The following is a 13723-nucleotide window of genomic DNA, read 5'->3' as shown; positions in this document are numbered from 1 at the left end:
CACTTCTCTTTCACATTTCCTGCATGTGGGGTCTGTAGTCAGTCCCATCCCATGCAGGTGTTTTCTTAGAGTGATGTGTCCTGTTAATGAGCCCACTATACCTCTAAGCTATGCACGGCTAAAGGATAAGAGTATCATACCGATCTTTCTGCTAGGACCCTCTATCAATGTTCGAGCTTGCCTAAAGTCCATGAGGTTTTACTCGGCACAGCATTTTAGAAAGAGAGGGAGATACTTGTACTCATCCCATAGCGCTGTTGTCCCAGGCGTCGGACCATACTAGACAGATGGAGATATCAGTGGCAGACTCTTATACTGGGTCCCAAGCAGCTCTTTCTTCCTCATTTTCACTATTCGAATCCACTGAGTTAATTACGAACTGGTCGATGACTTGATCAACGAATCCATCTCTCTCCCGACAAAATATTTCCTCTTTCTCTACGTGTTCACATGCAGTTTTACAATTTTCTGTACTGAAATGCTATTTCGAATAGTGATCTTACACTATTTAATTTGAAGGCTACATTTCGTTTCGTTCAGGTCTTTTTATTTTGCTGAGTTTGTATAAAACTACTGTTTCTATGATTAACGTTGATCCATGTTTCATCTAGATAGGCTGTACAATAGTTCGTTCACTTGTCCCTAACTCTCTCATTTATTAAGAAATTAAATCCTAAAGTCACAACATCAAGAATTTCTATCAGAAAATTCTGTCCTTGATCGTTTTTAGCTTAGTAAAAATTCATTTGCTTCAATATTTGCCCCAGTCCGCCGAGTAAGCTCTGTGGTAGAGTGTCTGCCTCCAGACTAGCTGGCTCAGGTTCGATTCCCGACAGGGTCAGAAACTTTCATGTAAAATTTCTACCTCAGGACTAGGAGAAGTGGTGGTGCACAACTTCTAATCACTAAATTATGCACCAATATGTCTGGATTAAATCCCAAATCCCTCCACAGTGCATATGAAGAGAAAGCATATGTCACTGTTGATAGTGATTCGTCTGTTAGATGGGGATGTCAAGGCTGGCGGCCCCCTTGGTGCTGTTCAGCAAGAGTAGGCTACGTGCCGACACTGGGTTCCCCTTCTCCCTTCCTCACTTTCATCATCCTCACCTATTCCCTACACTACACTTACACGAACATTTACAGATACAGTCACCCTAGTACATGATATAACTCTTCACAGATACATATTGTGCCTAGCATGGCCCGCAGGAATGGTGTGCAACTTGAGAATGGGTCACAGTCCTGCCATCTATCCGCAATATGCGGAACCGGAATCACGCAAGTGAAGTGGATAGGCATTAGATACACACATATTTTCCCCATTGTTCATATACTATCATGAATTACGTTTTGCTGTACCAAAACTTTCAGCATATCTCTGAGAGTGGTGGAGTATAAAGAGTAAATTTTTGTCTTAAAGACACCTGCAGCGAAGGAATCGATATTAGTCTTTTTCAGGTTCTATTAGGCTGTTTATTTCTTGGTTTTCACGCTTTTGTTCCTGATTCATCTGCTATTCTCTTCTCATTAAGCATTCTGTATATGGAATGATGGGATACACCGGTAGCATCAGTAGTTCTCTCCATGATCTCCATAACAGATATTGCAGAAGTTTCGTTTTTATTGCCTCACATACATCCGTAAAACATTGACATTAAGCATAATCTGCTGTCCACTAGATTGCAATGCTTTTCCCAATACCTGCTTTAAAAATTGCAACCACGAAAATAAACACAACTAAGTACAAGATATCTATCAATTGTTGCATTTCCGATGTGTCTGTAATAAAATGCTTAGTAATGTATCACAATAAAATTATTACATGGTGACACTATAGCACATTACTAACCAGTCTGCCACTGACTGACAGGTAGCTGAGGATTACCGTTAGCTGTTTAAGGAACAAAGCAGTAAGACATTCCCAACCCTCCTCGACTGCGGCATCCCCTTCCCCTTTCAGTGAAACAGGTGGTGTGAGTACAAGTGTTCCTTTTTTCTTTCTAGAACGCTGTGCCAATATAAACCTCACACACTTTTGTGTTAATAAGAGTTTTCCATAGTGTGCGGTGCTGGTGAATCACCCATTGCATGATTTCCCATCTGGCCCTCTGTGGAGTAATACCAAGGACAGGTTCTGGCCCCATAAAGGTATTTGCTGAGCCCTTCTTTGCCAACCTATCTGCAGTTTCATTATCTCTGATCCCCATATGTTACGGTATCATTCCGAGGTAACTTTCACATGAAGAAAGGACATACCCACTCCTGAAATCCTGCAAGAAATGCTATGTCATATTTTGGAGAAACAGAATTCTGAATTATTTTAATGTTATTTGAGGTTGTTAACGTGGAAAACAGCTAAAGAATTTAAAAAGTCATTTGGAAGAAACAACATCTATAGCAAAATACCGATAACATAGTCTTTACAAGTTACTATTACATACATGTTACCTTTTGATGTTGCTTAGGCTCTCATAAGGCATGCATGGTCATGTTTAAATCAATTCATTGACGGGGAATTCATTGAAACTATAGGTGGCATCTGTCTGCACATATCCAGTGAAGCCACAGGGGCTTTAATAAGTGGACTGTGGGCGACTGGGTAGTGTAGCTCCCTTGGATAGATGGCGCCTTTGTGAGTCGTGGAATCGACTGCGTCATGTTCTTCTGGTTAAGGATGCAGCAGATTCAGGCACATGAATTGCTAACAGATGTCATCGATCTGAGGAGACCGCACAATAACATCACAGGCATGTGGAGGATTAGGTCTCAGTCAGAACTGGATGCTGTGGCTGAATCAATATGATGACACCATGCAGTGAATCATGCACTTGAAGAGCGATGCTAAATGGACTTCAACAATCATTCTAACATAAGAAAGTTGCACAATAAGCCTAAGGCTGCGATATTTGTCTGCGGGCCCTTCTCCAAAAAAAAAAAAATAATTCCCAGTTTGAAATGGCTGTATCTTCCATACATATTAACAGTTTGGTTCCATATAGATACCAGTATTCGAGTTCATATTGCCCTTGTCAGTGCTATTGTTTTTACTAATGCAGTAGAGAATAACCCAATGCATTGAGAAGATTTTGAATTCAAATTCAAAATTTCAAATTCAAATTTATTCACAATTTACATTTGAAATGATACATATGAATATATACCCGAAATGAGCATATGCTCGTGCTCGGGTACAGTCCAGTAGTCTACATAAATTTTAAAGAGATCAATAATAATGTTGATGTTAGAAATAATTGTAACAACAACAACAACAACAACAACAACAACAACAACAACAATAATAATAATAATAATAATAATAATAATAATAATAATACAAAAATATTTACAATAAAATAAATACTAACACGGAATGTTACCTGGATTGTGGAATGGACCCTGCTCAGTAAAATCATGTCATAAGCTGGTGAACAAATTTCAGGAAACTGGTATAGAATGACTATTTCTTATTAAACAACACAGTGGTGGTCATTTTTATTCCCCCCCTCCCCCTGTTTCTTATTGTTATAATAAAGTTCCATTTCTTTACGAATAAATTTGTTTTTACTTATGCAGAATCTAAAAATTTGTCAATGTTATGGTTATTTGAAACTTGGAACTTACTTTAGGAAAAAACCTTGTATTATACTTAGTCCTGCCTTACATACTGTTACAACTTAAAAAATGAAAACTGAACTGTGGTTAAAGATATTTTAATTTGCATTTAGCATATTACACTTCCATGTATTGGCTACATTTAGCAGAGATCAAATTCCAAAATGATCAACTTTTTCACTGACACAGGCTCTGTCTTTCTGGCCACTCGTCTATTTCAGCATGCACTATCTTCATAGGAAAATCTACCTCTGTTGCAACTAAGGAACACTTTAAACTTTCAACTGTGCGATGCCTCTTCATTGAAGTCAGGGCTGGCAGCAGTGGTGATGAATTTGGGCACATTGCTCTCAAGACACCCCTGAGTCGAGTGTGCCTTATTGGCTGGGGCAGAATCTTTCTGGAAACTCCACTGTCCATTCATGAGCAAGCCCCAGATTTTGAGTTTTTAAAAAACTGAAATTAGGTTTCTTAACCTATGTTTTAGGATTTTTTTTAAGGATTTTAAGTCTTCTGTTTAGGAATTTGTAGATTGTTAAGGAAAAAATTAAAATAAAAGGAATATATTATTAATATATTGCAATACTATTACACTCCATGTATTGTGGGTCCCTATCACCATGGCATGGCACGTCCTCAGGTTGTGGATAGAGGAGATGGCCTCCAGATATGGAGGGTAGCTGTGAATATATTGAATAAGCAGTCTTGGACAGCCGATAAGCGGTGGTCCTCCAGCTTGGGGGTTGGGCGAAGGGCTGACAACCTATCACCATAAAAAACAGCTTGTTACGAAACCTAACAATAAGCCTCGGAATGGGACTGATTCTCCGGCATGACCACAGCAAAGGAATAAGGTTATAAGATTTGGTACATGGAACGTAACTAGTCTTTATAGAACAGGAGGGGTAACATTAGTAGCAAAAGAACTAGCTAGATATAGAATAGATTTCGTGGGAGTACAAGAGGTTAGGTTAGATGGGAATGGCATATCACAAATAGGCGATTACTTGTTGTATTATGGAGAAGGAAACATTAATCACCAATTAGGAACAGGATTCTTTGTACATAAAAGAATAAAATCAGCAGTAAAAAAGGTCGAATTTATCAGTGACAGGTTATCGTATTTAGTACTTAAGGGTAGATGGTGCGATATCGTAGTTATAAATGCTCACGCCCCTACAGAAGAGAAAGACGACCATATAAAGGATAGCTTCTATGAGGAATTGGAACACACTTTTGATCAGTTACCTAGATATGACATGAAAGTTCTATTGGGGGATTTCAATGCTAAAGTAGGACCAACAATTGAAAAAGAGAGCCTACACGTAAGTAGTAATGACAATGGAGTTAGGTTAGTCAACTTTGCCACATCAAAAAATTTAATTGTCAAGAGTACAACATTCCCCCATAAGGATATACATAAATATACTTGGACTTCTCCAGACGGAATGACACACAACCAAATAGATCACATCTTGATAGATAAACGAAGACATACTAGTATAGTAGACATTCGAACTTTCAGGGGGGCAGACTGTGATTCTGACCATTATTTGGTAATTGGAGAATTAAGAGAAAGACTATCAGTAGCCAAGTGAGTAGAGCAACAAGCTAATATTAGTAGATTCAATATTTTGAAATTAAAGGCCGAGGAAACTAAGCAACGTTATCAGGTTGAAATTTCAAATAGGTTTGCTGCTTTAGCAACTTCCAACGAAGGTGAGAAAGAGTTAGATATTAATAGCATGTGGGACAATTCATTCATTCATTATTAGCACTACAGCCCATGAAGGGCCTGGGCTTCCTTAATCAGTAGAAACCATTCATCTCTATCTTGAGCCCGTTGTCTCCATCTCTTGCATCCAACTCTCCGCAGATCATTCTCCACATCCTGAAGCCACCTCAGCCTTGGTCTTCCTCTCTTCCTTAATCCTCCTGGCTGTCCATATAATGCCCGTTTAGGCAATTGGCCTTCTGGCATATGTTCAAGATGTCCCAACCATCTAAGTCTGCCTTTCTTAATGAAGGAAACTATACTCGGTTCTCCATACAGTTCCATTAGTTCTTTATTTGTTCTACTTCTAAACTGACCATTTTCAAAATGGGGACCATATATCTTTCTCAGAACTTTTCTTTCCCAAACTGCTAGCATATTTTCATTATTTATTGTTAAAACCCAAGCTTCGCTAGCATATGTAACCACTGGTCTTAGAATAGTTTTATAAATTCATGTGGGACAATATCCGAGATAATATCAAAATTGCAGCTGAGCAGAGCATAGGTTATCATGAAACTAAGAAAAAGAAACCATGGTTTGATGAAGATTGTTCCATTGCAGTAGATAGAAGGAAACAGGCAAAATTGAAATTCTTACAGGTTCCAATTGAGGAGAATAGAGATAATTATTTCAATGAAAGACGGGAAGCAGGTCGTACACTTAGGAATAAAAAGAGAGATTACTTGAAGGAAAAACTAAATGAGGTAGAAACAAATAGTAAGAATAAAAACATTCGAGATTTATATAAGAGTACAAAGGAATTTAAAAATGGATATCAGGCAAGGGTAAATGTGATCAAGGATGAGAATGGTGACTTGCTTGCAGACTCTCATTCAATCCTTAACAGATGGTGAAAACTATTTTGGGCAACTACTAAATATACATAGGCCAAGTAGAAATGATCGGGATGAAATTCAAATACAAACTGCTGAGCCATTTATACCGGAACCCACACTTTCTGAAGTCGAAATTTCGATAGAAAATTTGAAAAAGTACAAGTCTCCAGGTATTGATCAAATTCCAGCAGAATTAATACAAGAGGGTGGAAGCGTATTATCTAGTGAAATTTATAAACTTGTACTTGCAATTTGGGAAAAGGAAATTGTACCAGAACAATGGAAGGAGTCCATAATCGTACCTATTTTTAAGCAGGGGGACAAGACTAACTGTAATAACTTTCGAGGAATATCACTTTTGTTGATGTACAAAATTTTGCCGAATATCCTTTTGAGAAGATAAACTCCATATGTAGATGAAATTATTGGTGATCATCAGTGTGGTTTCAGGCGTAATAGATCGACTATTGATCAGATTTTTTGTATTCGACAGATAATGGAGAAAAAATGGGAGTATAAGGGTACAGTACATTAGTTATTCATAGATTTCAAAAAGGCGTATGACTCGGTTAAGAGAGAAGTTTTATATAATTTTCTTATTGAATTTGGTATTCCCAAGAAACTAGTTCGATTAATTAAAATGTGTCTTAGTGAAACTTACAGCAGAGTCCGTATAGGCCAGTTTCTTTCTGATGTTTTTCCAATTCACTGCGGGCTAAAGCAGGGAGATGCACTATCACCTTTACTTTTTAACTTCGCTCTAGACTGCCATTAGGAACGTTCAGGATAACAGAGAGGGTTTGGAATTGAACGGGTTACATCAGCTTCTTGTCTATGCGGATGACGTGAATATGTTAGGAGAAAATCCTCAAACGATTAGGGAAAATGTGGAAATTCTACTTGAAGCAAGTAAAGAGATAGGTTTGGAAGTAAATCCCGAAAAGATTAAGTATATGATTATGTCTCGTGATCAGAATATTATACGAAATGGAACTATAAAAGTTGGAGATTTATCCTTCGAAGAGGTGGAAAAATTCAAATATCTTGGAGCAATAGTAACAAATATAAATGACACTCGGGAGGAAATTAAACACAGAATAAACATGGGAAATGCCTGTTATTATTCGGTTGAGAAGCTTTTGTTATCTAGTCTGCTGTCAAAAAATCTGAAAGTTAGAATTTATAAAACAGTTATATTACCGGTTGTTCTGTATGGCTGTGAAACTTGGACTCTCACTTTGAGAGAGGAACAGAGATTGAGGGTGTTTGAGAATAAGGTTCTTAGGAAAATATTTGGGGCTAAGAGGGATGAAGTTACAGGAGAATGGAGAAAGTTACACAACGCAGAGCTGCACGCATTATATCCTTCACCTGACATAATTAGGAACATTAAATCCAGACGTTTGAGATGGGCAGGGCATGTAGCACATATGGGCGAATCCAGAAATGCATATAGAGTGTTAGTTGGGAGGCCGGAGGGAAAAAGACCTTTACGGAGGACGAGACGTAGATGGGAAGATAATATTAAAATGAATTTGAGGGAGGTGGGATATGATGATAGAGACTGGATTAATCTTGCTCAGGATAGGGACCAATGGCAGGCTTATGTGAGGGCGGCAATGAACCTCCAGATTCCTTAAAAGCCAGTAAGTAAGTAATACTATTACACTTATATTAATATATACATTATTATAAGCCAGTAAGTAAGTAAGTAATACTATTATACTTATATTAATATATACATTATTATAATAAGTCTAAAAATTAGCCTGAATCTGAAAGTTATAGTGTATAAAACAGTTACATTACTGGTTGTTTTTTATGGTTGTGAAAATTGAACTCTCACTTTGAGAGAGGAAAAAAGGTTAAGGATGTTTGAGAATAAGGTGCTTAGGAAAATTTTTGGGGCTAAGAGGGATGAATTTACAGGAGAATGGAGAAAGTTACACGACACAGAACTGCACGCATTGTATTCTTCACCTGACATAATTAGGAACATTAAATCCAGACGTTTGAGAAGAACAGGACTTGTAGCACTTATGAACGAATCTAGAAATACATATAGAGTGTTAGTTGGGAGGCCGGAGGGAAAAAGACCTTTGGGGAGGCCAAGACGTAGATGGGAAGATAATATTAAAATGGATTTGAGGGAGGTCGGATATGATTGTAGAGACTGGATTAATCTTGCTCAGGATAGGGACTGATGGCGGGCTTATGTGAGAGTGGCAGTGAACCTCCGGGTTTGTTAAAAGTCCTAAGTAAGTAAGTAAAAAGTAGCCTGATGATTCACGTGGTAATGATGAAATATTGTATGGAACTACCATTATTTCAATATTAATACATATTAATAGTCTGTTTGTGCAGATCAAGACGTAGATTGAGGATAATATTAAAATGGATTTGAGGGAATTGGGATATGATGGTAGGGACTGGATTAATCTTCCTCAGGATAGGGACCGATGGCGGACTTATGTGAGGGTGGCAATGAAGCAGCATGTTCTCTAAGAGCCATTTGTAAGGAAGTATTAATAGTCTGTTACGTTTACATCACTGGATCTTTATTAAATTTTTACACCTACAAACCACTCATTTAATTATTGCTCTTAACATGTCACTGAACAATGCAACAATTTGACATAAGTACGTATTTTCAGGAGTAAAACCTCCTCATATAAATCCTCAAGAGGTGAATTGCTATTTGTACAATAGAATTCAGTTTTCTCAATTAAAGGGATCGTGCCTAATTGTCTCTTTAATTGAGCAGACTGAATTATGCACATACATACATAGTGTTCTTCCCAATGGCAATGGCAGGTCTTTCACTGCAAAAGCAACATTCCCCAATCATTCCCATTTTCTGTCTTCCTCTTAGTCTCCGCATATGATTGTTATATCCTAATGTCGTCTATCATCTGATATTTTCTTCTGCCCCAAACTCTTCTCCTGTTCACCATTCCTTCCAGTGCATCCTTCAGAAGGCAGTTTCTTCTCAACCAGTGACCCAATCAATTCTTTTTTCTCTTCCTGATCAGTTTCAGCATCATTCTTTCTCCACCCACTCTTTCCAACACAGCTTCATTTCTTGTTTTGTCTGTCTATTTCACACACTCCTTTCTTCTATTGTACTAATAATCACGTTGAAGTCTGTATCACTAGTTCACTGTTAAACAGTAACAGATCAATCATCTCATGCCTTTGGTGAAGAGAACACTGGCTGTTCCTTGTCCATGCATGATCGTGTGATTGTGCCATGTCAGATTCTGACGTGCACCTTTTCTTTTAAAATTTGCTCAATGTTTCTACACTGTTGTCATTTGTATACGTCACCACATCGTAGAGCTTTCCTTTCAAAGAACGGCGACTACAGTAAGGTATTTACGCTGAAATGAACAGTAATACTATTTCAGCAAGTTCCACATTTACTTTAAGTTAAATAAAATACAGACGTATAAGTTAAATATAACAAATTAAGTCTTTTTAGGTTCTGACAAGCAAAATAGGCAATTTTAGGTTCTAACCCATGAATTAGGTCTTTTCAAGTACTATAAAATTTAAGTATGTTATTCATTAGTACATAAAATAGAAAAGTGATATTTCGAGAGTAACGAGATATCAACAGAATAGGTTTGGACATAAGAATCCGGGGCTTGTTCATGAACAAGGTGTTGCTCAAGTCTTTCACAATTGACTCCAACACAGTGTTTTTGTACACTCGAGCACTGGTGAAAACTTGTGACATAAGCATAATCCACTCCCCCGCCAAACCATGATTGAGAAGGGATGATGGCATCTTTGAAGTTTTTGAGCCTTTCCACGGACTTTCCATGATCTCGAAGCATACAGTGTATCATTCTAGTGTTTGAAATTCCCTTCAGCAGTGAAGATGTTTTCATCAATAAAGAGAATCCTCTGACGATCATTTTTGGCATAGGCCTACTGCTGGAGAAGGCATCTCTGCATTTCTGCTTGCTCTGTTGTATCAGACGTGGAGTCAGGAAATGTCCAGTAGACAGTAAGTTCTAAGACCAACCAACATCTTCAGTGATTAGCCTAGACAACAATCTTTTCGGGATGTTTAAGTTCTCGAGCAACCATTGTCTGCTTCCAGACAGGATTCTGTCAGATATGAACTGCCACTGTCTTAACAGCTGCTGGTGACATGGAATGGAATGTTCTTGGAAGGGGACACTCTAATCCAGCACTGCGACCTTTTGAGCAAGCCACTTCACTCATCGGTAGACCAGCTCCCTCTGACGGTGTTTGGGGAATGGTATGGAATGATGACAAAATAGTGACAGAATTTTGTAGAAAAACCCGAGAAATATTCGTACTGCGACCTTGTCCGTCACAAGTGTCATTGGAATTTTCAATGAAATATCCTAGGTTTGACCAGACCTCGAACCTGGATGGCCTGCATGACAGGCTGAAGGTCTGACCACTCAGCCACCACAGGGGATCTGGTGACCTCAGACTTCGTGGGCGGTCTTCCCTTTGGCAGTCTCTGATGGACCCAGTCTCAACAAACTGCTGGATAGTGTAGTACACAGACATTCATCTGATTTTCAGTTTTTAAGGGTTTGGAAAATTTCACTAGCAGATTTTTCAGTCCTATGTAGAGTTAACGCAGCTCTATGTGATACTCGTAAACTCCTCATTCCATTTTGCTCTCTCTTGCAGTCGAACTTGGAATGAATCAAGATGCATTCCAGCACAAGGGTGGTTTATTACTCTCAAAACAGGAAACACAGTAAGCACAACATTTTGTAACAGCATTTATAGTAAAATTTGGTATAATGTGAGAAATATAAGATGTTTAAGATTTGACTTACAGTGGTACATGGTTATATATTTGATGTTCCTCGTTCACTATTGTATAAAAAAGTTGTTTCAACTTAGATAACAGTAAACAGTTTTATCATCTTGGTCTTTGCTAGATATAACGAAATTATTCCCTCGTTTTTGCCTATTTCGTTATAATTCAGTCTTACTTTGTGTTTCATGTTTGTTGCTGCCATATACGTGAAGTGAATCATTTGTTTATTAATCATTTTGTTGCGTTTATGTCAGTTGACAGTGTATGACATGCATGATTAACATCAAGCATTTCTTTCTTTTGCTGGATAATTGTGTCACGATAACAAAACCACAAAATTAATTTAATAATGTCACAGAACAACTAATTAGGGCCTACCATGTTATTTTGTCATTATATGGACCATCAATGAAAAGTGAAGTAAGCACCCAATTGTATGGATTGATGTTTTGGGAATATTCTAATGCTTACACCATTGTGACTTTATGATTAATTTGATCTTGCAAAGAGGTGACTGAGTTGGAAATGAAAGGATTTGACAAGTTATGCAACAAAATAATATATACTGTAAGTAATTGTGGTTGAAAATTCAAATCAGAATTAATTTCAGATATCATATTCTTTTTTCGAGTCATGGTTATGATCTTACATAATCAAAGTCATTTTCTCAGTTAATTCCTTGACTGGGAGTGGTTACTGAGCAAAAGGATATGGAGAAACCATATTGACATGGCTTGAATTAGCTAAGATGAGGGATGTCTGTCTCTGCTGACGCCGTTGAGCCATGGCAAACCATAGTCTCATGGAGATGAAGTAGAAAACTTCCACGGCACTCAGAAAGCTGAAGCCCAAGAAGAGTCCTAGTAGTCCCCCTGTGTTTGCTGTAAATGGGAATAAAGAACTTGTAGTGATTGCAGAATTGGATGCCTTAATATGCTTCAAATCATGGTCTTACTTACATAAGAATTCAGTGAAACCAAAGAGCTCTGTTTTGTAATAGTTCATGAACTGGGACTCAGTGAAAAATAGATGCACCACTGCCATATTTTTCCTGTTAAATGAAATCAGATGTAATATAGAGACATAAATCTTACCATTACAAAGAAAAACCACACACACACATATGCACATGCACACACACAGCTACAGTAATTCGATGCAAAATTCACTTAATTTACTTCATGGAATCATAGCCATAGAGGAAGTCAGAAGTACAGTGCATTTGTAGCTCGGCCGGACTGTTCCGCAGCGGCCTTGGACTGGGTGAAGATTGGCGCGTCTGCCGCCAGAGTAGCACTGTAGCTACCGCTGACGCGCCAGTCAGTCGAGTTGGATCTATCATGAGGGAAAGACGTCTGTGCGTGTGTTGTGAGTAAAATTGTGTTGTCTCATGGATATAAAGTGTCTATTAATAATGGTTGAGTACACTTTAGAACAACATATTTTTCTCTATGATGCGTATGTGAAATACTCTTCTGCCAGAAGGTGTCGAAGAGAATTTGAGTCCACACCTGTGGAGTAATGGTCAGCACGTCTGGCTGCGAAACCAGGTGGCCTGGGTTCGAATCCCGGTCGGGGCAAGTTACCTGGTTGAGGTTTTTTCCGGGGTTTTCCCTCAACCCAATAGGAGCAAATGCTGGGTAACTTTCGGTGCTGGACCCCGGACTCATTTCACCGTCATTATCACCTTCATATCATTCAGACGCTAAATAACCTAGATGTTGATACAGCGTCGTAAAATAATCCAATTAAAAAAAAAAAGAGAATTTGAACATCAGTTTGCAGTGTTCGAATTCCTAGCAGGTCAACTATTCATGACCTAGTCAATAAAGTCAGATGTACAGGATCTTTTTTGAACAAGAAACGTGTTCAACAACATCATGTACTGACAAAAGAGAAGCTTGATGAAGTAGGGGCCAGTTAGAACACTACCCTGCAAATCACTGCGACGTTTAGCACACAAGAGGTTAACATTTCCAAGACGTCAGTTTTTGTGACAACGGAGCTTCTGAAACTTAAGCTGTACAGGGTAACTGTAGTTCATGCTTTACAACCACAAGATCCTGAAAGAAGGGTTTATTATTGCAATTGGTTTGTGCAGTCCATTCATAATGGCGACGTGGACCCACTTTTAATGTTCTTCACTGATGAAGCATTGTTTCATCTTCACCAGTGGCGTATACTGGTTTAAGGGCCTGGGCTACCATTGACCCTATTATTACACAAAATATATTTTAAAGTCCCTATAATAAAATTCCTTACCTATTTATATATGAATTTCAGACGTCTTGATTGGGACGAAAATACTTTGATGACTTCGTCATTGAAATTACAGTTGGGCCGCTTGCGAAGTTTCTGTAGAAATGACTTTTCAATGGACATCAGTGCCAAGCCGGATAAACGTTCTTGTGTATGAGTTGATCTACAGTAGGATTTTATTCTCTTCAACGCAGAAAATGTTCTTTCTACTGATGCTGACGTAGCTGGTATTGTCACAATTAATGTTGCCAATTTAAGGACTTCAGGAATAACTTGGTTCAGCTGGTTTTCATATATGGCAGATAATATTTCATGGATAGGTTTGTTCGAAAAATCAAAGACCTCTGCTGAATATATTACACTTAATTCATTTTTCAAACGTACTTGATCAAAGTGACTGTTATAGGACTGAAATAATTTGTT

General features: G+C 38.1%; 1 protein-coding gene and 1 long non-coding RNA gene across 2 annotated transcripts in view; one reads left to right on the top strand and one right to left on the bottom strand.

Annotated features, from left to right (window-relative positions):
* LOC138708080 (uncharacterized) overlaps window positions 1–13723 on the top strand; it is a 63027-nt gene that overhangs the window by 5702 nt on the left and 43602 nt on the right. The window lies entirely within an intron of this gene.
* LOC138707298 (pickpocket protein 28-like) overlaps window positions 11202–13723 on the bottom strand; it is a 30311-nt gene continuing 27789 nt past the window's right edge. Inside the window, exons 9-10 of the mRNA XM_069836615.1 lie at window positions 12001–12092; window positions 11202–11922 (exon numbers count right to left, since the gene is read on the bottom strand). Coding sequence (XP_069692716.1) covers window positions 11735–11922; window positions 12001–12092 — 280 coding nt within the window. The 3' untranslated portion in view covers window positions 11202–11734. The remainder of the gene's footprint in view (window positions 11923–12000; window positions 12093–13723) is intronic.

The sequence above is a fragment of the Periplaneta americana genome, chromosome 10 (genome assembly GCF_040183065.1).
Source record: "Periplaneta americana isolate PAMFEO1 chromosome 10, P.americana_PAMFEO1_priV1, whole genome shotgun sequence".
NCBI lineage: Eukaryota > Metazoa > Arthropoda > Insecta > Blattodea > Blattidae > Periplaneta > Periplaneta americana.
This window is presented reverse-complemented; position numbering and strand designations above follow the sequence as displayed.